This window comes from Somniosus microcephalus, chromosome 20 (genome assembly GCF_052327205.1).
Source record: "Somniosus microcephalus isolate GS21.2 chromosome 20, FLI_Smic_1.0, whole genome shotgun sequence".
Taxonomy (NCBI): domain Eukaryota; kingdom Metazoa; phylum Chordata; class Chondrichthyes; order Squaliformes; family Somniosidae; genus Somniosus; species Somniosus microcephalus.
The window spans coordinates 5,577,520-5,604,830 of record NC_141006.1 but is presented as its reverse complement, the minus strand read 5'-3'; the positions used below and the strand labels follow the sequence as shown (position 1 = coordinate 5,604,830).

The following is a 27,311-nucleotide window of genomic DNA, read 5'->3' as shown; positions in this document are numbered from 1 at the left end:
CTCCAATAATCTGACAAACATCTACTGACACTATTCCATTACACCTCCTAGCAACCTACTGAGCCACATACCAACTACTAGGTTATCTATTGCATGGCTGTGATTTCTTACATCTAATTAAATACCAGAACAGGGTGGCACAGTGATTGTTGCTCTAGCTGGGGTACGGATCACACCCACAGCTACCCCCAATACTTCTCCATTTGTCTCCTACTCTTTTCAACTTTGGTGCTGTCCTGCACTGGGGACAGTTTAACGACACTGTTTCAAGAACCAGCAAGTAAACTGGCACTAAATGCAATCCGTTTTTAAGGACTTGTCAATGAAGCAGTTTAAGTAATAATCAGTTACCAAGCTTGGCGTCACCTTGCCTCATCTTTTAATTCTGTGGCCTCCTTCACTTTGGTTTCTCGGTTGGCGAGGAGTGTGCTTCTCACTGCCAGAGAATTCCGCACCTCCAAACACCCAAAGGTGGTGCCTGATGGGACGTGGGTTCTTGCCACATGGTGGCCTCCTGAGCTTGACCATAAAAGCTGGGGAAGCACCAATCAGAGCACAGGTACTTGAGGCAAGGCTGGAATTTGGGGACACAGCTTCTGCAACATGCCCTTTGCAGCATGCCAGTTAAAGCGATCATTGGCATAGCTCAGGGAGCAGACAACTTCCCCACCTCGTCAACCAGGTGCTGGGATATGGCAAGGGAAGACGGATTTATAAAACCTACACTCACTCGGGAGTCTTACTGGTGGAATCTGCAGGGTACTGAACAAAAGTGGAGCGTTTGGCACATGGTCAGAGGAAGAGAGAAAGAGGAGAAAGGGAAAAGACAAATGTTTATTGAAACTGTGCTAAGTTGGGAGTGTTCGACAACAGGAGGAACCCTATTCTATTCCGCAGCAGCATCATCCCTCACTTTGAAAACCATAAGTACACCTACACTCCAAAAATCAGCTTATTCCACATGGCATAGTGCAATGGGGCTCTTCAACCAGGGAATGCCAGAGCAGCAGTGATTCACTGAAGCAAGCAGCAGTCAACAGTTGCAAACATCTGACTGAAAGCCCTTCCATCTCCACACAGCTTCCAGTCAAGGATGTTTACAGCAGCATAAACTGCCAGTAATCGACACCGTCAAGACAGGCAAGAGATCACTTGTAACTAAAACCCAATAAACCACGCACTAGAACTAGGGTGGCAATAACCTCTCAACTCACCACAAGACTGGATTTGATCAGGAACAATGACGCAGGAATCCCAACCTGATCGGTTGATAACTGCACTGCCCCACTAACTGCTCCCTCTGCAAGGCGACAAAGAGAACTACAGGAAACTCTCGTTTAAACGACATCTAAATATCCAGACTTCTCTATTAACCGGCAAAATTCATACTCCGAAAACACCTCAATAACCGGCAATGTTGCCGAGTCCAAGTCTCCCGTGGTGGCTGTGTTAGTCAGTGGGGGTAGTTCTCCAAACTGCCACTACTCGGCTTCTTGGCGCTGTCAGAAGTCCGAACACCTCAATAACAGGAGTCTGGCTCTTTGTTTGTTAAAAATAGCCTCGGTAGATAACCCTCTCCATCATCCGGAATTTTTAATCAACCGGCACCATCCCGGTCCCGTCAGTGCCGGGTACGAGAGTTTCCTGTACTAGACCTCCACCAATGCCACTATGACCAAGCTGTTACAGTGCTCGCCTGGGACAAGAACCCTTAACCCCTCCTCAAAAGATATTTCCACATCACCTTGTGGGAGGCAAGCCCAGGAACTTGTGCAGTCAATCATTGCATATAGAAATAGAACAGTAATCTACAACAGTGAGAACACAACATTAAGACATACAGCATAGCTTATCTGGCCACAAAGAGCGACTTGCAATGTATTGTGTAAAATCCCAGTAGACCAAAACCTACCCTCTCCTTTAACTAACCAGATAGTCAGTTGTAACCCGCTGGCCATGATCACCAAGCACACCATTACCACACCAGTCTGAGTCTTAAACAAAAGGATGCAGTCATTTTAATTGAAAATTCATACAGGCACACATACTGAACCAGCCAGAGGTGCAAAGTGACAGTGGTATTCATGTAAGCTCATTAAACAAACTAAATCGACATTAAGGGAATCTCTCCTCCACAATTAATGTATTAGTTTTTTGAGGATGTAATTAGCAGGGTAGATAAGGGGGAACCAGTGGATATAGTATAATTGGATTTCCAAAAGGCATTCGATAAGGTGCCACATAAAAGGTTGCTATGCAAGATAAGGGCTCATGGGGTTGGGGTAATATAGTAGCATGGATAGAGGATTGGTTAATGGACGGAAAACAGAGCAAGGATAAACGGGTCATTTTCCGGTTGGCAGGCTCTAACTAGTGGGGTGCCGCAAGGATCCGTGCTTGGGCCTCAGCTATTTACAATTTATATTAATGACTTAGATGTAGGGACAGAGTGTAGTGCATCCAAGTTTGCTGACGATACAAAGCTAGGTGGGAAAATAAGCTGTGAGGAGGACACAAAGAGCCTGCAAAGGGATATAGACAGGTTAAGTAAGTGGGCAATAAGGTGGTAGATGGAGTATAATGTGAGGAAATGCGAGGTTATTCACTTTGGTAGGAAGAATAGAAACGCAGAATATTTTTTAAATGGTGAGAAACTCGTAAATGTTGGTGTTCAGAGAGATTTAGGTGCCCTTGTGCAAGAAACCGAGTTAACATGCAGCTACAGCAAGCAATTAGGAAGGCAAATGGCATGTTGGCCTTTACTGCAAGGGGGTTGGAGTATAAGAGTGAGGAAGTCTCGCTACAATTGTACAGGGCCTTGGTGAGACCACACCTGGAGTACTGGGCACTGTTCACTGGATTGATTCCTGGAATGAGAGGGCTGGCCTATGATGAGAGATTGTGTAGAATGGGCCGATACTCTCTGGAGTTTAGAAGAATGAGAGGTGATCTCATTGAAACATACAAGATTCTGAGGGGGATTGACAGGGTAGATGCTGAGAGGTTGTTTCCCCCTGGCTGGAGTCCCCAGAACTAGGGGGCATAGTCTCAGGATAAGGAGTCGGCCATTTGAGACTGAGATGAGGAGGAATTTCTTCACTCAGAGGGTTGTGAATCTTTGGAATTCTCTGCCCCAGAGGGCTGTGAATGCTGAGTCGTTGAGTATATTCAAGGCTGAGATCGATAGATTTTTGGACTCATGGGGAATCAAGGGAAATGGAGATCAGGCAGGAAAGTGGAGTTGAGGTCAAAGATCAGCCACGATCTTATTGAATGGCGGAGCAGGCTCGAGGGGCCGTATGGCCGACTCCTAATTGTTATGGTCTTATAGGCTGTCCAAGTCCAAACCATTAGCCGATCAAACAACATCACAGCCAGCTACTCCCTTTCTGGAAACCACGAGGCCCAAGTGTCATTCTTCAGATAGAACCATGGCAAGTGCTTCTGTGAGAAGGTAGCTAATTTCAGGCAGCCTATAATGGAGTCAAGGTTTCTGAGGAAAGTGACTTAGCAAGAAATCTGTTACATCTCTAACTTTTTCCAGTTCTGATGAAAGGTCATTGACCTGAAACATTAACTCTGTTTCTCTCTCCACAGATGCTGCCTGACCTGCTGAGCAATTCCAGCATTTTCTGTTTTTAGTTCAGATTTCCAACATCTGCAGTATTTTGCTTTTGTATTCATGTTTAATTCACTGCCAATTCTCTTCCAGAAATGCCCACCTTGAAGAAGTTCTGCTCTTCTCTCCGACGGGATTTCCGCTCGTCTCTTTTACCGTGTTTATCTTCATTGCTTTCGGATTCCCTTCTTGTATCTGCTGTACTTGCTTAAAAGCTATTACTTCTCTAACTTTTTCCAGTTCCGAGGAAAGGTCATCGACCTGAAACGTTAACTCTGTTTCTCTCTCCACAGATGCTGCCTGACCTGCTGAGTGTTTCCAGCAAGAAATCCATTCTGGTTCAGTGACTTGAAACAAGGATATTCAGGAGACTTTTAGTGACGAGGTAACATAAACATCCAACTGAAAGCCGTATTTATCACAAAGCTTTCAGTTAAAGATGTTTACATGACCGCTGCACCAGAGCGTAATGAAGAGTCAGAGGGGAAAAACAGACAGCACACACTTAAAACGAAACAGCTGATCCGATTAGAATCAAACAGCACCTTCTTCTGTGTCCTACAGCTAACCAGCTCTTGTACTGTCTTACGGTGCATTCCCAACAAGTCGCATCGCATCACAGGCCGTACACCCACCACCATATGTCCCATTCCTTCTGAGACTACACCTACTGAAAGCTGGTGACAGAAGCCAAAATATTGAAAGCCAGTCAGCAACTGGTGTGAAAGCCCATCGACACAGTCTGCCACACATACTGAAGGAGTGCTGCATCAATGTGGGACTGGTGCATGGCCAAGGATTTTCATTTGTGGTTCTTTTGAGAGTGGATTTTCTTTGCCCGAAACGCACTGTGCACAAGCATAATAAAAGCTGTCTAAAATCTAAGAAAAAGCAAACACATGATGGACTTTGTTTGGAACAGACCCTCTTAAAGTATCATTAAGATCTTAAGAAAACCACGGGTGACTGGGCAACATCGCAAGAAACTGCTAAATTCCAACCACCTCAGGTTAAATATCGCCCACATTTGGAATCCACATCACCACAGTGGGATTAAAAAAACAATTACAGCACAGGGATTATTATTTCAGTGAACTTTTAATTCCCCCACTAGCAACAACACTCCGAGGAAGTTGGTACCTTGTTCCTTTAAATCAGCAGTACTGAACAAACTATTTCTGTGACAAAAAAATTAACAAATGAAAAAGAACACAAAATGAAATGAAATTAACAAAAAGAAATCCAGGTTGCCCCATTCTATTTTTCTACCCATAAAGACACTTAGAGAATGTACAATTTAACAGAAGGTAAAAACATTTTTAAAAGATTTGCTCACGAGTTCTGCCACCAGAAATCACTTTTCCACTTTGCTGAAGAAAATAACTCAATGCAACTACTTAACCCCCAGCCAATGAATGTAACCCCTCATAGATGGGAGCGTGATATGCAGCCAATACCACCAGCCTTAAAGGGGGTGCGGTACCCAGCTAGTCTCACCAGCCTTGGGGGGTGAGCAAGAGATCGATTTAGATTTCTGATGGATCTACAATAGTCTTAGGGTTGTTTTTCTCCTTACCTGTCGTTTCGGTGGCTTGAGCTCATCTCTAGGAACAATATCGATCAGAAAATCAAACTGGTCGAACTTTGTGATGGCCATAGCGATGTCATTCCTCTGTCGGGAGAGAAATACCAAAAGTACTTCAGAAACGGGCAAGGCCACAAAGCACCAACACAAACATGACAGTAAGTAAATAGTGAACACATGAGGAATTGGAGAGCCATGGTTAGAAGGGCTCGCTGGGTCTACTCCTGCTCCTAATTCTTATGTTCTTATATTTTGGTTTGTGTAGAGCTGCTCAGTCTCAGCCACAGCAGCTGAGGAGGTGCGACAACTCACTGCAACATCTCTGGGTAAATGGGGAAGGGGAGAGAGGAGAGGAAAGCAGAACGAGCCACAGTTCCCAACCCTTTTCCTATAAAGTAACCCCTACAGTAAAATGAACCCTATGGGCTTCGGAGAAGAACAGGATTTGGCACAACTCTGGCCAGCCCTGCTAATTAGCAGGCAACACTTACGGCCCAAGCCACCCCTGATGGACAACTGTGTGTGATGCATCACTGCAGATCCCCCACCACCTATGGAATCATACACCAGCCAGATGGGGAGGCAGGCTTATGGGAAAAAATTGGGAAGTTTAAAAGTTACACGCCCTTGCGTCTAAATTGAAATCCTATTGTACCAGCCAAGCAGCCTGCTCCCAGCCTTCTGGCATTGCTGCTTGGTTACAGCTACTGGGAGCTGCCGACAGCAGCCTGGGCTCACTCACACGTTCCTGTTCTCTTTGTGGAGAAGCACCTGCTTTGCTGATATTTTAGCAAGGCTGCAAGCTGTAATTCTGCTTAGAAGTAAGCTCGAGTGAGACCTCACACCAGGCCGAGTGTGTCAGACAGAGGTTTGAAGCCACACCTCAGTTAAACTATTTGGTTCAACTAGACAGAGGTTAATGTATTACACCCCTCCCAACAAAAGAGGATGCACACCGAACAGCTTAAAGTCTGTTACTGTGGCTACACCAGCTGTTAGCTACTTTCACAGCCACCAGCAATAGCCACTTCCAGAGGTATAACCTATACCAAAATAGTCATTCCAGTTAAGCAGCAGCATTGGCGTTGTTACTGCTTGAAACAAATAATGAATTAAAAGCCAATTCCAATTAAGCAACATTTAATGAAAATGTGCAGACAGTAGCTGGGATTATAAATTGTGCTTTTAGCAATTCGATCAAAGCTTCTCTCTGCCATTCACACTATTCTGCTTGACTGGGAGTGTGGGACAGCCAGTGTACAAGTGTCCCATGTGGATGTGATCGATACAGAGGAGTGCTGGAGGATGCTGGGGTAGGCACTACTGGAGGGTGCTGGGAAAGTCACCCACCCAAGGACATTTTCCTCCTTTGCCCCAGCTGACATCCACAGTCCTGCCCTGGAGGAAGACCTAGTCTAAAGATCAGCTGAGACAGGCCACCTTGCGCGGTCTGACCCTCTCTTGTTGGGATTATCGCATTCTCGTTTTAAACCCTCCCCTCCAGTCAAACTTCCTATTTTAGCAAACCCACAATTTGCAGAGTACCTGTAGAGTCCTGCGTTTGTTGTCTTCTGTGTGTATCCACGCTCGCAAGGATAACTCAGTGATGAAAATCTGAGCTGCCTTTGCAAACAGCACCGGTGCCTCTGCACTGATCATCTGTAAAGATAAAAGGAGTGTGTAGAGGTTACATCGGAAAAGTCTCTGCGCCTGTCTTCTGCTCTTAGTGAGAACACGCTGATCAAAGCACAGCTACTGACAGTACTGTACTAATGCAGGGCTGAGAGGCACTGCTCACCCTGCAAAGTCCCATACACTCTCAACAGCTTATAAATAGATTTATACACCATCCCTGATTTTCTGTTACTTGGGTGCCAACTGGCAGTCTGAATTTTTTAGTTAAAAGTTTATAAAATGATCATCGTTCAAGCCTGGACAGGAGAATAAGGTTGAAGATTTCAAAAACTCCTTTGTTGATGTTTATCCTTCCACCAGGAATTCACAACTTGGGTGTGGGGTTGGGGGGGTGGGGGGGGGGAGAACATTCAAACGGCAGTTATTTGTTGAACAGACACTTGCTTTATCAGGCGAGACACCGCTTACCTGCAGATGTCACTTGCTCAACACTACAGGGTTGTTGGTGCATTAAGGGCATTGAGTGGTAGTTAATGAAAACAAAGCATCAGACCAAACGACCGTAAGTATTTAATGGATGGGGTTGACGTAATAAAACTCACTACGCACTTGGTTTGAGTATAAAGCAAGGCTTTAATCAACTTGTTTCAGAGCATGGAGGTCTAGTTGTACTTCACTAGTTCCTGTCTTACAAAATGTCACTGGCAAGCTGGGCCCACGCCCGAGTATTTATACTCCTTGGACGGCGCCACCAGCTGGCCATCCAGCGTTATTTCATAAGTAGTTTCTTGATGATGAGATTTAAAACAGGGGTCATTTCAATTAGACACCATACAATAGTGATGGTGCCCAATGAATCCAAAACTGCACTCAAAACATCAGTGCAACAATCCTTCCATCATCATATCTATAAATGTAGTATAAATCTTACACAAGAACCAAAAGAAATAGGAACGAGAGCAGGCCATATGGCCCCTCGAGCCTGCTCCGCCATTCACTAAGATCATGGCTGATCTTTGACCTCAACTCCACTTTCCCACCCGATCCCCATATCCCTTGATTCTCTTAAGAGTCCAAACATCTATTGATCTCAGCCTTGAATATATTCATCGACTGAGCAGCCACAGCCCTTTGGGGTAGAGAATTCCAAAGATTCACAACCCTCAGTGAAGAAATTTCTCCTCATTACAACAGTGGCTACACTTCAAAAAGTACTTCATTGGCTGTAAAGCACTTTGGGACGTCCGGTGGGCGTGAAAGGTTCTATATAAATGCAAGTCTTTCTTTGTCATCTCAGTTCTGAACGGCCGACCCCTTATCCTGAGACCACACCCCCTAATTCTAGACACTCCAGCCAGGGGAAACAACCTCTCAGCATCTACCCCGTCAACCCCCCTCAGAATCTTGTAAGTTTCAATGAGATCACCTCATTCTTCTAAACTCCAGAGAGTATCGGCCCAATCTACTCAATCCCTTCACAGAGGACAACCCTCTCATCCCAGGAATCAACCCAGTGAACACCTGTACACACCCCGTCAACCATTAGAAATTCCTATGCTCACACTTACAATAGAAACTGCCTATGCAAACTGGTTATGTTGTAATTATAGCTTCAGCCCCAGCGGAGATGCTGCAGTTCCTCCACTCGGTTAGGGAGTGTAATTACAGTGTGACAGGTTTACACAGGGAGCTTCCATTAGAAGGGTGGACACAGGAATTTATAATGAAAATAGAAAGAAAAAAAAGAGCAAATGTTAGGACTTTAAAATGGTAACTGAATCTGCACACTTTGGTCCAATTAACCCCCAGCCTTTAACCCTGCTTCACCTAAAGTCCACATATGGTCTTAATTCCCTGTGTCCAACACCACAGGGTTCGACTAATCACTGTATAAATACTATTATCAGCCCTTTTCCCTTCTGTCATCCATACCTCACAACAGGCTAATCTGCAAGATAGAATCTTGTGGAATCGGTGTGAAGTTGCTGCAATGGGTTAAGAATTGTCTACATTCCCATGGGCAGAACGCCATCACCGGCAGTGGATCTCCTTGGAGGCCGGTTACCAGTGCTGTCCCACAGGGACTGGTGTTAGGGCCACTGCTTTCGATGATCTTCATAAAATGACCTGGATATAGGGATTGGGGAAATGGTCTCCAAGTTCGCAGATGATGGAAAATGTGTGCGTTAGAACTAAATCTGCTTGCAGAAATTTGATGTGCTGGGAGAATGGGCAAAACTCTGGTAAATGGTATTGAACCTACGAAACTGCAGTGCTAAGCACATGGGCAGGACCGATACCAAGTATACTTGCACCTTACATGGAACAGAACTGAAATCTGTTGAGAAAAGGATCTTGGCTTTATAGTTTTTAATTCTCTAAAGATTAATGACCAATGTCAAGGAGCCACAGCCAAAGCAAACAGGGTATTGGGTCATATTAACAGGACTATTCAATATAAAACAAAGCACACCATTTTGTCCTTGTACAAGACCTTGGGGTTAGACCACATTTAGAATACGGTGTTCAGTTTTGGTCTCCTCATATGGTGGGTGACATAGAAGCTTTGAAAAGGGTTCAGATGAGGGCCACAAGAATAATAGCCAGCTTAAGTACCATGGGACATTGTACTACGTTAAAGGCACTATATAAATGCAACTTCTTGTTCAACAACCTTAGTTACTCAAGAGATGTGTAGGCTTCAGGGCGAGTGGAGGTATATAAAATAGTTAAAGCACTGTGTTCCTACTGATAGAGGGTTCTAATTTGGGGAAGATCAAGTTATGGGTTAGGTCAGATGTTAACTTGTTCCTCTGGGAAGGGAAGAGCATCCAGAGTGCCGCCGTGCTGCGTACCTTCCAGAGAGAGCTGGACGAGTTTCTGGCTGGGGCAGAGATCCCGATGTACGGAAGGTAGGCGAGATAGTTGCAATATAAGCCAGGGTCAATCTGCTTTCCTGGACTCGTTTTAATCGCCCAAGGGGGTCAGAAAGGAATTTTCCAGATTTCTCCCCCTAATTAGCCTTGGATTTTTATTTGTTTTTGCCTCTCCCAGGGAGATTACACATATGCTAGTGGGTAGGGAGTATCTAATCACGATGATTCAGGTGTCAACTGTGTGAGGCAGGCTTGACGGACCAGATGGTCTTTTCCTGCCCATCATTTTTGTACGCTTGTAAGAACATGGAGTGGCCAGAGGACACTGAATTACAATCTCTTAAAATTTTACTTTAAACGCCAAGATGAAGTTATCTCCTTAAAACTGACTCCAAAGTTTGTAATAACTCACGACATCTATAGAATTAGTGCCCATTTTGTAGTGAAAGTTACCAGATTTAGTGGCCAGCTTGGGAGTGTTTCAGAGCCTCAGTGCGTCACTGAATGATGCTCCCGTTCTCTGTCCACTACTGCAGGTGTGTCTGAGGGAACTACCGGCAAACACCACATCCCAGAGGAAGAAAATGGGAGTGTGGTTCAGGGCTGTGATTGAATCAAAAGTGCTCAGATGAAGGAGTCAGAAAGCAAGCTTAGGGAGTCTTCAGAACCCGATCATAGTGTTACAGCCAGCCAATCACACACTCCCAGCCAGCTTAAGAAACTGAGATCTTCCAATTTTTGCTCAGCTTGCCCATCAGAGTCGGTACCTTTTGTGTGGCTACTGCTATTATAAGAAACTTCCACCATTCAGTTTTTAACTCACGAGAGGAATTTCTTTTTAAACCACACTAAAATAAATTGGATTCTTGTTGCATAACCAGAAGGAACATTTTTATGGAGATTTAAAGAGAATGAATCAACAGTCAGCTGCTGTGTGATTTTTTTTTAATGAATGTTTAAGCAGATAAATCCGAGTCTCACAATGTTTTGGTTTGGTTGCTAAGCTATTGGGTTAAGAAAAAGAAAGCAGCAAATGGGCGAAGAGTGATAAAATCTGTGACTAAACATTCTCATTCTAAAAGAAGTGGCATCGCTGATCACCATTTGTAAAACCAACACGCAAGAGCCATTCACTGACTTCTCCATTGCCTCAGATGGACAGGGGGCAGCTGACCTGTACAGGCCAAGGTGGTTCCAGGTTTGATCACCTGAGTGAACTCATTTCAGCCATGGCGATAGCAGGAGTGCTACAATTAGACAATTGGCATCAGTGCCCCTGGGTTAGGGAAGGGGAGGGGGAATCTTCCCACTCCCAATAGCTCCTGCTACAAGTGCTTGAATGAACAATGTGCTCATGTATAAACTTGACAGAAAGCCTGTTACCACAGCACTGGCAATCACTGTACCTTTACATCTTCATCAAGCTTCATAATCTTCTTGATACGAGCCAAGGGAAGATCTTGCACCTTGAAATCATTCTGTTGGGTCAGATATGAAGAGAGAACCAGAGAGAGTGAGTTAAGCACACTGAAAGTTGCTACAACATCCAGAATATAAAACTCTACCAGAGAAATGACCCCTACCTCATTTGGTAGCCTGTGGACTTTACTAGACCTTTCCAAATGATGATCAGTAACTACAGCCCACTCCAAACAGATTCTCAGTTACACACGTCCTTTTGAAATAAGACTACTAGTCCCCTATTCTGGATTTTTTCACATTTTGGGCTGTGTCTGAGGTCCTGCTCTGGGTGTGGATCAGAGAACTAAGAGTGGAGTATTACAGCCCCATTGCCAATCCATCACCCACAACCAGCGCAGTCCTGCTCCTCGCAACGCCAGCCCTTCCAATATTCATTTTAAAATTACACCTCACAGCATGCAGGGATTAACTTTATAATGAAGGGAATTAACACGGAGATTCTTTGGAGCTTTACTAAAGTTGTTTTAAGGCTTATTAAATGAGTTATAGTCTTTCAGACGGGGAAAGTTATAAAAAGCAGAAAGCGTCAACCAAAAGAAATATTAGCCAAGTTAAAATAAATTGAGAAAGGAGTATAGTTGAACGTAGTCAAAGTAATGCTGAAGCGTGTTTTGCTCAGGTGTCAGAATCCAGTTAGAAAACAAATAGGACTGTTGCAGGGGGACTCGGACAGAATTATAGATACCGGCAAGGGCTTGGCGGAAGAGTTGTTTTTAAACTGAGGGGGTTGGATCTGCCCTTTATATAGCAAATAAAACAAAAACTCATGCTGACAGAGGGAAATGGTGCATGCTAAACCAAAGGGGCTCAAGGTGGAAAAAGTACCAGGGCCGATGAATCCTAGGATACTGAAGGAAATGGCCACGATTGTTGGTGATGCCCCAGAAAACATTTTCCAATAACAGCTTGCATATATATATATATATTTTTTTTTAATTCATTGATGGGATGTGGGCGTCGCTGGCTAGGCCTGCATTTAGTGCCCATCCCTAATTGCCCTTGAGAAGATGGTGGTGAGCCGCCTTCTTGAACCGCTGCAGTCCATATGGTGTAGGTACACCTACAATGCTGTTAGGAAGGGAGTTCCTTTGACGTAGAAAAATGTCCCAAGGCACTTCACAGGAGCGTTATCAAACAAAGTTTGACACCAAGCCACATAAGGAGATATATGGGTAGATGAGCAAAAGTTTGGTCAAAGAGGTAGGCTTTAAGGAGCGTCTTAAAGGAGGAGAAAGGGGTAGAGAGGCAGAGATTTTAGAGGGGGAATTCCAGAGCTTAGGGCCGCAGCAGCCGAAGGCCTGGGCGCCAATGGTGGAGCGATTAAAATTGGGGATGTGCAAGAGGAGGAGTGCAGATATCTCGGAGGGTTGTAGGGCTGGAGGATGATACAGATATAGGGAGGGGCGAGGCCATGGTGGGATTTGATAAGAAGAATGAGAATTTTAAAAGCGAGGTGTTACTTAACCGGGAGCCAATGTAGGTCAGCAAGCACAGGGGTGATGGGCGAACGGGGCAGCAGAGTTTTGGATGAGCTTAAGCTTACGGAGGGTGGAAGAGGCGCCGGCCAGGAGAGCATTGAAATAGTGAAGTCGCGAGGTAATAAAGGCATGCATGAGGGTTTCAGCAGATGAGCTGAGGTAGGGACAGAGTCAGGCGATGTTATGGAGGTGGAAATAGGCAGTCTTAGTGATGGCCCGGATATGTAGTCGCTAAGAACTGGGGAAGTGTTGGATGGTTGGAGGAAGGTGCATGGTGTATGCTTATTTAAAAAAGGATTAAAGTCACAACCTTGAAACCACAGGCCAGTAAGTTTACCCTCAGTGGTGGGGAAATGAATGGAAAGCATCATTAGGGATCCTATTAATGATCATGTTCACACCTGATTAGGGATATTCAACACAGAGCAAAGGAGGTTGAGGAGTGATTTGATCGAGGTGTACAAGATTATGAGGGGTTTGGATAGGCTAGACGGGGAAAGGCCGTTCCCTTGATGGTTGATGGCAGAAGGACTAGGGGACACAGATTTAAGGTTTTGGGCAAGAGATACAGGGAGGGACATGAGGAAAAACTTATTTTACGCAGCGAGTGGTGAAGACCTGGAACTCGCTGCCGATGGAAGTGGTGGAAGCGGAGACACCCAATGTTTTCAAGGGGAGACTGGATAGGCACTTGAGGGAAATAAACTTGCAGGGCTACGGGGATAGAGCGAGGGAATGGGACTGACTGCATTGCTCTATAGAGTCGGCACGGACTCGATGGGCCGAATGGCCTGCTTCTGTGCCGTTATGACTCTGACTAGGAAGGGTGAGGGACTTGGGAGTGGTCAATGACTGCTCCCTAAAGGTTCAAGCTCAGTGCCAGGTGGCTGCAGCCAAAACAAACAGGCTCCTGGACAGTACTGCCCAAAATGTTCAGGATTAAACAAGGGCCCCACCAGTAGGGCTATTCGAGGCTTTGGCAAGACTTGTCCCACCCTCATTCTGCTCAAGGAGGATATTTTGGCTTTAGAGAAAGCTCAGAGAGGGGCAATGAGGATGATCCCCAGCCTAAGCGCATTGAATTATGTAGACAAACTCTGTGCTTTAGGTTTCACTGGAGACCTTGAGGGGATCTGATTCAGCTAGTTCAAACTGTTATGGGCATTGATAATGTACAAGTGGATAGATTGTTTGGGGTGGGGAAGGCTGGATAGAGAAGGAGGAAGGTTGGAACATAGGGATCAGTCTAGTAAGTATAGCAAGCATGTGCCTGATGGTTTTTTCTCATCTCGAACACATACCACAACATACTACATCACCAAGAATGCTGCAGCCTGCGTTCCCACTCGCATCCCCATTGCCTTATGCACAGTCCAGTAGTGGTGTTTCAGCAAGTAAAGGGTAACTTGATGTTTAAGTTTCAAGTACAGGAAACTCTTTTTTATCCGGCACCGACGTGGTGCTGGTTCATCAAAAATTCCGGATAACCGAGAGCTATAGTAAAAGATACGGAGAGCTGAGAGCTCCGAATAAAGCAACAAACCCTGTTGCTTAGCAACAGGTGTAGAACAATGGCCACAAGTTCCAAGCGTCTCTGTAGCTTAGCAACAGCTGCAGCCACACCCTTGCACAGCAACAGATCGAGGAAGGCAAGTAATATGAAGTAAAACTTACCTGAACCTATTCCTGAATTTTGCCGGTTAACCGAGATTTCTGGTTATTTAGGTGCCGGTAAAGAGAGTTTCCTGTAGTGTTACTTCACACCAATTTCTGTACATTCACCCTTGGAAAAAATTCCATATCCCAAATCCCAACCTGTAGCACTTACATAAAATTGCAGCGAGCGTTAAGCAAAGTGAACAGGCAGCGAGAACGTACCGGCGTCAAGTTGCGTATCTCCTCCATGACGCGTGGCCAGAAAGTCTGGAGCAAGTGTTGGGCTTCACTGTTGCCACCTCCCTGAGAGGTTGTACTGAACGAACCATCTGCAGTGGCAGACATTCCTAGACCTGCAAGCAATTGGAAGCAAGAGTTTTACACACCCTACTGGCTACAAGAGACTCACTAGAAACAATCTGTGCCCATGTGTAGTATCACGGAGTTCCAAGGTGTGACTGTGGGCAGGCCTGTGCTAATGCCACAACCAGGTGCAAAACATAGCTGCCATGGGTGAAACATTTAGCCTCTACCACACCCTTTTGATTTCCCTTCCAAAAATTGGTGAGGCAAGATGGTGGGAGCCCAGCAGTCTAAACTACAGGTCCTGGCTCTCCAACCTCCAGGTTTAGGAGACCCCAAATGGGTTACATACACAATCATTACTACAGGCCTACAATGCTAAATGTACTGAATTTTCCCCTTGCTTCATGGGCCAATACAAGGAGCCTTTTCTCCCTTCATCCTGTGGGATCCATGAACAGTAATACTCAATAGCTGAGAAGCTAGTTCAGAGCTCAGATTCGAATCTGGTCTGACACTGAATTTATCATTTGGTAGCCAACTTCAGTATCAGGCTGTTAAGACCACCACAAAGAAATGGCCGATATTATACGCTAGCCAAGCCCATACTTGCATACACCGAACTTCAAGGATCACCGAATGCAGCATTCCCACTCGGCACTGGCATATTGGTATCAATAAGTTACAGAAAATAAAACTCTCACTTGAACAAATACACTTATTGTTGAGCGATGTGCTTTTTTTGTGATAACTCTTACCCCATCACCACAAGTTACTCCCGTCACTGACAGACCTAACCCCAGCGTTATTCAGCTCAAAGTCCTCTTCCCAAACACAAACAAAATCCGGAAAAAAAAAAGTTGACTGTACTGCTGGGTGTTTTTCACAGTTTGAGGGGACATGCTATGAAATTTCACACATTCATTACATATCACTAAAATCCAAGAGACAACACTGGAATATCAGGAGTCAAATGGAAAGAGGATGGCTTAGATCCAATTTTCAATGTCAATAGGACGGCCCACATCAGCTGTGGTGGCAATGTCATCAAATGTGGAAGTACGTCATTCAGAATTGTAAACCTGGAATGAGGCGCAAAGTAAGGGGATGTGAGAGGGGCAATAGGTCCCATCATCCTCTGGGTAAGGAGATTGCCCCTCCAGCAGCTCAGCTTACAAAAATCAGCAAAACTGTTAAACTGAAGACTTACCTTTGAACTTGGCAACTTTAATTGGAGATCCATCAATTCTCAGAATTTTTAAACTTCTCCAGTTACTAATTTAGTTGGCACTTTAAACTCTGAAACTGTCACATAAGCTCGGGTTACCCGACCCTCGCGTACAGGGTAATTCATTACTGCCAAGAGCAATATCTTTGTGGAAATGAGCATTTGTTTTTTCCTGAAACTATTTATACTAAACCAAATGCATACACACGCGGCTGATCATGACTCACTGAACTGAAGAGTGAATTCACTGGCTTTGCACCAACTCGCCTTGAACTTTCAGTCTGGATTGGTGAACAATACCCCAGAATGCACAAGGAGAATAGTCACATGTAACGGCGGAGTCCAAAGATTAATCAGTATTTGATGTAACTAGCGGGGCGCCGCAAGGATCAGTGCTGGGGCCTCAGCTATTTACAATCTATATCAATGACTTAGATGAAGGGACCGAGTGCAATGTATCCAAGTTTGCTGATGATACAAAGCTGCAAAGGGGACCTAAAGAGGCTGCAAAGGGATATAGACAGGTTAAATGGTTGGGCAAGGTGACAGATGGAGTATAATGTGGGGAAGTGGGGAATTATCCACGTTGGTAGGAAAAATGGAAAATCTGAATTATTATTTTTTTTAAAAAAAGCAAAAGACTAGTAAATGCTGCCGTTCAGAGGGATTTGGTGGCCCTTGTACACGAATCACAGAAAGTTAACATGCTGGTACAGCAAGCAATTAGGAAGGCAAATGGTATGTTAGCTTTTATTGCAAGGGGGTTGGAGTATAAGAGTGAGGAAGTCTTGCTGCAATTATATAGGACTTTGGTGAGACCACACCTGGAGCACTGTGCACCGTTTTGGTCTCCTTACCCAAGGAAGGATATACTTGCCTTAGAGGGGGTGCAGCGAAGGTTCACCAGACTGATTCTCTGGAGTTCAGAAGAATGAGAGGTGATCTCATTGAAACATATCAAATTCTTAGAGGGCTTGACAGGGGAAATGACTGAGAGGCTGTTTCCTCTGGCTGGAGCGTCTAGAACTAGGGGTCAAAATCTCATAAGGGGTTGGTCTTTCTGTGGAGAAATTTATTCATCAGAGGGTTGTGAATCTTTGGAATTCTCTACCCCGGAGGGCTGTGGACGCTCAGCTGAGTATATCCAAGACTGAGATCGGCAGATATTTGGGCACTAAGGAAATCAAGGGATATGGGGATCAGGCAGGAAAGTGGAGTTGGTGTAGAAATTCAGCCATAGCCATGATCTTATTGAATGGCGGAGCAGGCACTAGGGGCCATATGGCCTACTTTTTAAAAAAAATATTCGTTCATGGGATGTGGGCGTCGCTGGCAAGGCCAACATTTATTGCCCAACCTTAATTGCTCTCAAGAAGGTGGTGGTGAGCCGCCTTCTTGAACCACCGCAGTCAGCGTGGCGAAGGTACTCCCACAGTGCTGTTAGGGAGGGAGTTCCATGATTTTGACCCAGCGATGAAGAAGAAACGGCAATATACTTCCAAGTCAGGATGGTGTGTAACTTGGAGGGGAACTTGGAGGTGGTGGCGCTCCCATGCGCCTGCTGCCCTTGTCCTTCTAGGTGGAAGAGGTCGCAGGTTTGGGAGGTGCTGCCGAAGAAGCCTTGGTGAGTTGCTGCAGTGTATCTTGTAGATGGTACACACTGCAGCCACGGTACGCCGGTGGTGGAGGGAGTGAATGTTTAAGGTGGTGGATGGGGTGCCAATCAAGTGGGCTGCTCTGCCTTGGATGGTGGCGAGCTTCTTGAGTGTTGTTGGAGCTGCACTCATCCAGGCAAGTGGAGAGTGTTCCATCACACTCCTGACTTGTGCCTTGTAGATGGTGGAAAGGCTTTGGGGAGTCAGGAGGTGAGACACTTGCCGCAGAATACCTAGCCTCTGACCTGCTCTTGTTGCCACAGTATTTATGTGGCTGGTCCAGTTAAGTCTCTGGTCAATGGTGACCCCCAGGATGTTGATGGTGGGGGATTCGGAGTTGGTAATGCCGTTGAATGTCAAGGGGAGGTGGTTAGACTCTCGCTTGTTGGAGATACTCATTGCCTGGCACTTGTGTGGCGCAAATGTTACCTGCCACTTATCAGCCCAAGCCTGAACGTCATCCAGGTCTTGTTGCATGTGGGCATGGACTGCTTCATTATCTGAGGAGTTGTGAATGGTGCTGAACACTGTGCAATCGTCAGTGAACATCCCCATTTCTGACCTTATGTTGGAGGGAAGGTCATTGATGAAGCAGCTGAAGATGGTTGGGCCTAGGACACTGCCCTGAGGAACTCCTGCAGCGATGTCCTGGCGCTGTGATGATTGACCTCCAACAACCACAACCATCTTCCTTTGTGCTAGGTATGACCCCAGCCAGTGGAGAGCTTTCCCCTCAGATTCCCATTGACTTCAGTTTTACTAGGGCTCCTTGATGCCACACTCGATCAAATGCTGCCTTGATGTCAGGGCAGTCACTCTCACCTCACCTCTGGAATTCAGCTCATTTGTCCATGTTTGGACCAAGGCTGTAATGAGGTCGCGAGCAGAGTGGTCTTGGCGGAACCCAAACTGGGCATCAGTGAGCAGGTTATTGGTGAGTAAGTGGCACTTGATAGCACTGTCGACAACACCTTCCATCACTTTGCTGATGATCGAGAGTAGACTGATGGGGCGGTAATTGGCCGGATTGGATTTGTCCTGCTTTTTGTGGACAGAACATACCTGGGCAGTTTTCCACATTGTCGGAGAGATGCCAGTGTTGTAGCTGTACTGGAACAGCTTGGCTAGAGGCATGGCTGGTTCTGGAGCTCAAGTCTTCAAGATAGCCAGGATGTTGTCAGGGCCCACAGCCTTTGCTGTATCCAGTGCACTCAGCCGTTTCTTTATATCATGTGGAGTGAATCGAATTGGCCGAAGACTGGCTTCTGTGATGGTGGGAACCTCAGGAGGCCGCTGATATGGCTCATCCACTCGGCACTTCTGGCTAAAGATGGTTGCAAACACTTCTGCCTTGTCTTTTGCACTCACGTGCTGGGCTCAACCATCATTAAGGATGGGTATATTCATGGAGCCTCCTCCTCCTATTAGTTGTTTAATGCTCCACCACCATTCACGACTGGATGTGGCAGGACTGCAGAGCTTTGATCTGATCCGTTGATTGTGGAATCGCTTAGCCCTGTCTATAGTATGCTGCTTCTGCTTTTTAGCATGCATGTAGTCCTGTGCTGCAGCTTCCCTAGGTTGGCACCTCATTTTTAGGTACACCTGGTGCTGCTCCCAGCATGCTCTTCTACACTCCTTGAAACAGGGTTGGCCCCCTGGCTTGATGGCAACGGTAGAGTGAGGGATATGCCGGGCCATGAGGTTACAGATTGTGGTGGGATACAATTCTGCTGCTGTTGATGGCCCACAGCACCTCATGGATGCCCAGTTTTGAGCTGCTCATCTATCCCATTTAGCACGGTGGTACTGCCACACAGCACGATGGAGGACAGGACTTCGTCTCCACAATGACATTGCTACCAATGCTGTCACGGACAGAGGCATCTGCGACAGGTAGAGCGGTGAGGATGATGTCAAGTAGGTTTTTCCCCTCGTGTTGGTTCTCACCACCTGTCGCAGGCCCAGACTGGCAGCTATATCCTTCAGGACTCAGCCAGCTCGGTCAGTAGTAGTGCTACCGAGCCACTCGTGGTGATGGACATTGAAGTCCCCCACCCAGAGTACCTTCTGTGCCCTTGCTACTCTCAGTGCTTCTTCAATGTGGTGTTCAACATGGAGGAGTACTGATTCATCAGCTGAGGGAGGGCAGTAGGTGGTAATCAGCAGGAGGTTTCCTTGCCCATGCTTGACCTGAAGCCATGAGACTTCATGGGGTCCGGAGTCAATGTTGCGGACTCCCAGGGCCACTCCTTCCCAGCTGTATACCACTGTGCCACCACCCCTGGTGGGTCTGTTCTGCTGGTGGGACAGGACATACCCAGGGATAGTAATGGAGGAGCTTGAGACATTGGCTGGAAGGTATGATTCTGTGAGTATGACTATGTCAGGCTGTTGCTTGACTAGTCTGTGGGACAGTTCTCCCAATTTTGGCACAAGTCCCCAGATGTTGGTGAGGAGGGCCTTGTAGGGTCGACTCCTGCTCCTATTTATTAAGTTCTTAATTGGCAAAATGCAACTGAATCGCCAATGTGCCAGTATAATGGGCGAGGACAGAATGAACCAAGTCTGTGATGCCCAAGGTGGTCAAGTGACTTGTCACAGTCAGTGTCTAGGCTCACACACGAGTACAGCCCCTGGGTGAGGTAGTGCCTGGAGCCCATAGGACTAACTATACCTCAGCAAGAATCAGCATTTCAGGAGAGGAAAGGAAAACATCTATTTTTTTTTGGTAAATAAAAAAAAGCTTGGGGAAAATTCTAATTTTAGATTATGTCAAATACCAAATCAACTCAATCTTTATTATATGAAGACACCAATCACATTTGGATAGCCATAGAATGATGTTAAAGAACCACCAGTTAAAACCTCTTATGGTCATAGACTAAAATCCAATTCTCAGAATAAATAGGGTTTGTTCTGCGAGACTGGACTCTCAATCGGTTTATATTCAGTACACTATGGGTGTCAACAGAGATTTTTTACCTTGAACAGGATTTGCATGTTGAGTTGCTTTAAAATGCAAGTTTCAATCCAAACAATGAAGCGAAGTTGCCAGGGTCTCCTCGTCCTACACTGGAGTGTGTTTGCAGTTACAACAGGTGCAAACACTGCACTCTCTTTAGATCATCGTGTTCTGAAGGTTAGCAGGAGGTGAATAGCTTGGTTGAAACTGTACTGAGGCACCAGCATGACATCTGAAGGCACAGAGGTGAGTGGTGTACCTCAAAGACTGGCAGTGCTGAGATTGGAGGACATTCTCCATCAGATTTGGGCAATAGGATCTGAATTTCAAACTATGCACTAACAAATATGTTGCTCAGCTATCTCTCCTCAGAGAAGAGGCTGATTCAGAGACTTGGCTAAGGGATCCTTCAAAGGGATCATTAAGGTAAGGTTAAAAAAAACACAATGTAGCAGCTGCTTTTAATGAGGACAGTCCATCTACTGACTTTCCTTAAACTGATTGAAGGAGACTCAATGGTACGCTGCTCAAAAGGAATGCAGGGTATTTGAGGGAGCGTGGTACTATGGAAGCAGTTCCACCTATAACCTGTTGTGCAGGTTACCCTGCAAGGTGAATCCAGCAACGCCACGGTCAAACCAATACAAGGTCCCATTTGTGACATCAACCTGGTCACAGACACCACCCCCCGGCCACAGTGTTGGGGGCTTCAGCAGTATGTATTACAGACATGCATTTGGGGGGGGAAGGGGCAGGAGGTCAGCCTGCCTGCAACGAGAATAAATACTGGCTCAGAGTGTGCCACTGGCAGTAGCCGTCTAGCTGCACCGCACATGATGCTTAGCCTCAGGTGAGCCTGCGATGCTTCCTGAAGCATGCACACACCGAATATTATATTGCAGCCTCCGAAGACGGTGCTGTAATATGAACAGGGCACAAGAAACCAATCCTGCAGCACATGCACAAATCTGAAATCCCGGTAGCCACAATGCAAACACGAGTTCAGACGTTGAGCAGTTTGTGAAGACACTCGACCCCTGGGATTGTGTTGCAGCCTCACAACTATCTTGGATAAAGCACGACACACACTGCTTACTTCTACATGAAATTTTAAAATTAAGCTTGGAGAGAGTGTTCTGTAGACATGACCCAGCAAGAGATTCTAGCTGCCTTGAAAGGCTGTACTAAGTGCACACAATTAGGAGGGTCACTGCATAACAGGACACAGTGAATACAACGGCAGTCTGCAAGTACAACCCATGAATTAGATCCAGAGCAAGGTGCCTGAAGGCTGAAAAGCTCAAAATGAGACAGAGAGATGAGATAACAGAATGAGACAGAAGCATCTGGAATCTACAGGTGTGTATTGCAAGCAAGTTTCTATCCTGAATTATAACTTATATATCACCCAAGATAATAGCAGCACAGCCAAGCCTCACCTGACTTCCACACTCATACCCAGCAGAGACCCTGCTGATATTCCCCCTACCTACCCCAAGAATACTGTAGCTACTTGTAGATACTACTGCAGCCCCAGCCCAGCAACCAACCCGAGGACACTGCTGGCACGTACGGATGACTGGGGCAGCTCTACTGCCTTTCCCCCCCCTTATCCTTGCTACATTCTATGTGTGGTTGCTTCAGCTTGTGTTCTTAATCGTCCATTATCTGCAATGATAGTGACTAACTCTTCAATATACCACAGCCACCAGACTGTGGCTACACACAACTCAGTTTACAGTTATTCAATGGGTCTGCTATCTGAAGGGATGTTCTTTCTCTGGCTGACACTGAACTTCTGCCGTGATGTTTTACTTGGCTGGTTATAGCACTTCAGGACTGGACAAAAGGTTTGAAAGTTACACAGTGCTCGACTGTACACAGTCACTTCAATTTATGCTTTACTTGCGCATTAAAGAGAAAATCTCTCTTTTAAAAAGGAGTATCGTATACCTTGGTGCAGATGATAGGCTAATCAATGGGACAGCAACAGCCTACAGTGGGTCGAACACAAGAAAGCTGAAAAAGAAAAAAGTCGGATTGGAAAGGGAAGAATAAATATACTGACATTTGTAAACAGACAAGATACTTCGGTATTTCGGAGCGGCAACAAAAAAAAACTTTACCAAGTCACATTTCCCACCCTTGCAGCATTGAAAGTAACTGCAACTTTAATGTGGGATTATAAATAAGCAATTCCCCATTAGACACATGGAACATTTTGGCACCCAATCTTATTGCCAAGGTTAGGTACAGCATGGGTTATACGTACAGACAGTAACATTTTCTATATAACATCCAGTAAAATACTCCCAGGTCAGATACATACAGAACAAAGTTCCCGCTTGCACTTTAACCCCTACTGCGCTGTGGCAGTCACATTTCCCACATCTACTGTTTCTATACTTTCTCCAAGTCTACCAAGTTCGTACTAATGACGAGTACTGTCGGCTCATTTCCTCTTGCACTTGGATTGAGGCAGCTCCACACTCATTTCCCTCAGGACTCACAGCTAACATCCCACCAGTCCAGAAGTGAAAGTAAAAGTCTTGCATTAATATAGTGCCCTTTGTCTCAGAAATGTCGCAAATTGCTTCACATACGATGAATTACTTTGAAGTAATAGTCACTGTTATTATGTAGGCAAATACAGCTGCCATTTTGCACCCAGCAAGATCTCACAAACAACAAGGAGATAAACTGGAGGAGTATTGGCCAGGACGCTGGGGATTTTGCAGCTCTTCTTCAAATAGCGCAATAGGATCTTTTAATGTCCATCGAATCAAAATTCTGGGGTTTAGTGTCACATCTAAAGGATGAAACATTTGAACACAGCAGCACTGGAGTACTAGCCTAGTTTGTGTGCAAGTGGGGTTTGAACCCACAAGCTTCTGGTTCAGAGGCGAGGGTGCTAGTCACTGAGCCAAGCTGACACTTCTCTAATGTGGTATCCAGCCCCCACAATTCCGATTTCAAAGTCAGATACTGAACACAATTAGAACAGGTTAGAGTTTTCTTTGTTTGGGTTTCTTGGACAGAGTTAACTATTTTCTCAATACATTCCAGGGTGCGGTTGGTCACTCAGCAATAGCTGCCATTCTTAGCCCTTACATTCAGTACTACTGGCAATTAAAACTCAGCACTCTTGCATTTGAGTGAAGGGTGGAGTGGCTGGTATTGTCGGAATGGGTGAGAAACGGTCACCAAGTGATGCTATATATTCAAGACAAACACCTGACAGCACATCCTGCTTTCACAGTGCAATAAGTGTGTGTATTCACAATATTTAACGATACAACATTGAACATCTCACTGTACTACTGCTGGAAGCACTCCACACTGGCTTTGGCTGTGTGATCCTGGAAGATCATACAAAGCAGCCAGCACTTCAATACACAGAGAACAATCTCTCCTCGTAAACCAGCAAGGCTCTTCTCTGCCCCAAAAAACACGAATTAACTTGCACTGACTGACAAAAAGTGGTTTGATATTTCGGAGGGAATGGGATACTTAAATTGCTCCAACAGGAAAAGACACCCAACTTCTGACTCGTAACACACAGCAGACACTGATCACAGATATACACAGCATACTGAATACTCCAGGAATTGGGCTCTACTATCACCAGCTGCAATACTGGTGAATCTCTCTCTTCCCATCGTTTACAAATCACAAAGCAAAACAACACAAGATATGAGCACAATTAGAGCCGAATACTGTGAATGACTGTTTGTTATGGGTGGGTGGGAAAGATTCTGTAAACACACTCACACCAACACTTTGCTCGCCTGCCACAGAGTACAGTGTAAGGCTATAACACAGTGAGCGAAGAAATCACCTCAGGACACGTTTGAAAAGTTGTCAGTATGTGGAATGGCAAGAGCCTGAAAGCAGACTACCTGCTTGTCCTCTTGGACATTAAAATTGTGGTGTTAAATATGAGAATGAGAGTCGTTTGTGAATGCCTGAACCTGAGCATCGGGTACATTATAATGCGCTCCCAGCTAACTAATAAATCACCCCTGATCAATACATCATCCAACTGCAGCTTCATTTGTTTTAGTGTAATCAAAGATCACTGGGGGTTACTCTCCCCATCTTATAGTGAATGTTTACAGCTTGAAACAGGGAGATCAGCAATGCCGGTATCGTGATGAAGGCATTCAGTGAATCATGTAACAGGAATAAAAGCTGTTAGCATTGCTTTATTGGGTTATTGAAAAGACCCCACAGCTATCCCTTCAATTCCAAGATACTATCGTAACCTCCCCATTTGAGGAAGCCAGTATCACCAATTTCAGACTGGCAGCAATACAAAGAGCTTTGCTTGTGTGTACAACTGTAGCTCGAAGCTGCACTTGTGGGAGGGTTTTGGACAGCACCAGCGTATCCCTAAATGAAATGGCTGTCTGTGTTCACTACATTACACTACATTCCTTCAGAGCTGTGGTCGCTACTTACATGACAACCCACTTTTGTTTTGCAACTGGCAATATACCATGTGGTAACTTATCCTGGCAGTGGAAGAGCTGCATGTACAGGTATATATTCGGACATTGTTCACAGTTCCAAGTGTGGGCAGTAATGTTGCACTGTACAAGAATGAGGGCACAGTGCAGAACCAAGAGCAAACCCAGTCCGTGCATTACAACAAAGCAAGCACGAGTGGACACGCAAAGATTAAGACAAGCAGAACGCTTTCACCCAGGGGCTTAGAGAGTTCAGAGATAAGTTGAAGGGTCAACATAAATGCACTTGAGACAATTAGATACGTTTCTTGAGCGAGAACAGATTAAGGAATACACCATGAACATTGGTAGGTGGACTTGATTGGAAACAAATGCTTGTTGGGCTTAATGACCCATTTCCTATTCCTAAGAATTTTATGTTCTTATCTGCAACACCGGCAGGTGTCAGTAAGAAAATAGCGGCTCCCCCAGCGCCATCTAGAAGAAGCAAACCCCCTACACAGATGAGCCATTCTGCCACCTCTGTGGATAGGTGGACATCAAGGGCACCATTCTCAAGTGTACAGCACACGTTCTACACAGTGGGAGGGGCAAGAACTGTGGGTTACTTGTCACAATGTGTCCCATGGAAGTAATTCACATTGACATGAATTATATCATTTCATATGTTTGCAAACAATATAAGTTTACCAGACAGGTGAGCGAGGTAGTGACTCTCATAACATCTAGCACTGTACGACAATCAATTCTGTTAACGAGTGGATGGGCAACTTACAGAACTTTTTAAACCATCTTCAAGCACTAGATCCCTATACCTATCCCAATAAAAGGCCATATTTATGTCCTCTACCCATTCATTGTTACAAAATCTGTCACAGGCAAATCGTTTTGGCTCAACTCTCACCTTCTTAGTGTGCATGCAGCAGCTGGCATCACATCGTGCCAGAAGCAAACGAGGGACAATCCTGCATTTGTTCCTGGATAGTCACAATTTCTCTCAAACGTTTTCAGCATGTCACAATAAGTTATCTGTCACAATAGCTTATCACCACAAGTTATCGATCCTGTTATTCTCCTATATTGCTGCAACCTTTTCATCCAAATTACAAAACGTACAGAAGACAATTACATACAAGATAGCAAACCCTGTTGCAATGTTATAAAATGCTTAACAAGTGTAGCAAGTGCTTTCCCATACCCTGCACCCATCTTCACCAATAGATTAATCACACTCTTTGAACAGCTAATGAGGCAACTGTATCTCAAGGTCACTTACTTTCAGTTCAGGGCCCAGCTGTGCCAACTTCAAGCATACTTCGCCAAACCCCTCACAACAGGAACAAGGCAGGCTGCCATTGTAACACTATACAGATAAGAATCCAAATGGACTTTTAGACAAATTAAAAAGTTAAAAAAGTGTTGTTTACTGTCCATTCCATTTCTCCTTCGGTGTTTCAATACTTACCTTGAGAGGCACTGGCTAGTTGAGCTATTCACGCCAACATTCCAGTGACCTTCACTCACTATTCTCAAGCCAAACAAAAATACAGGACAGAGCACTCATCTGTTTCTCTCCTTTTAGAAGATATTACATGTTGTCTATGTAACAGAGGAAGGACTACTAAATTTCAAGTGGTTTGTCTTCTAGAAGACTACCACAATTGTATCCCAATAACAAAATGAAGTCCCAGGATCTGTAATCAAAAAGTCACCGTCAATAATGGAAATACCATCAGAAACCATTCTGGACTACATGTAATAAAGAGATTGTCATCAGAAGATGGTAGCAGGATTTCTGAACGGTCGGGTTCACAAATATACAACTTCTAATTAAATCTGTCATCCAGTTTTGGAATACTGTGTAAAGTCTGTTGAACCTGTCACTCTGGTCTGAACATACACTCCACAACCACTGTAACCCCACTGCAAGTTTAATAGTCCAGAATAATAAAACCCAAACCAAATTTTTTTGGAAGTGGGGGAAGAGAGGATTCAAAAGTAGTGCACATTATCCAAGTCGTTTAATAGTTGTTTTTCTTAAAATAACTATAGGTAAATATGACCAAAGTAAAGTCCTTCCAAAGCAGAGCTAGGTCAAAATAAACATTTGTAGTTTCTTTCCTTTAATAATCAGTGCCTACTCACTAGCCCTTATTTCAGGAATTCAAGGTTGCTGAAAGCCCTTCGATTGCTTGCATCTGGTTTGTAAAGAAAAAGAAAGCTGAAGGACACTGCAAAAATGTTTGAACAGAGTGAAACACAAGTAGCATTTTTTAAATCAATTTCGTCGGATTTTTGAGAGAGAAACCCACCACCTTGCAAACCCCCCCCCCTCCCCTCCCCACACACACAATATCGGT

At 45.1% G+C, this 27,311-nt stretch overlaps 1 protein-coding gene across 6 annotated transcripts in view; it reads right to left on the bottom strand.

Annotated features, from left to right (window-relative positions):
* Positions 1 to 27,311, bottom strand: part of nfyc (nuclear transcription factor Y, gamma) — a 207,901-nt gene that overhangs the window by 156,258 nt on the left and 24,332 nt on the right. For 5 of the 6 annotated variants that reach the window (XM_085962306.1, XM_085962303.1, XM_085962307.1 and 2 more), the window contains exons 2-6: positions 22,436 to 22,501; positions 14,554 to 14,684; positions 11,122 to 11,193; positions 6,750 to 6,863; positions 5,196 to 5,291 (exon numbers count right to left, since the gene is read on the bottom strand). In XM_085962306.1, the coding sequence (XP_085818432.1) occupies positions 5,196 to 5,291; positions 6,750 to 6,863; positions 11,122 to 11,193; positions 14,554 to 14,676 (405 nt within the window). In that variant the 5' untranslated portion in view covers positions 14,677 to 14,684; positions 22,436 to 22,501. The remainder of the gene's footprint in view (positions 1 to 5,195; positions 5,292 to 6,749; positions 6,864 to 11,121; positions 11,194 to 14,553; positions 14,685 to 22,435; positions 22,502 to 27,311) is intronic. The other variant, XM_085962305.1, reaches the window with a different exon arrangement.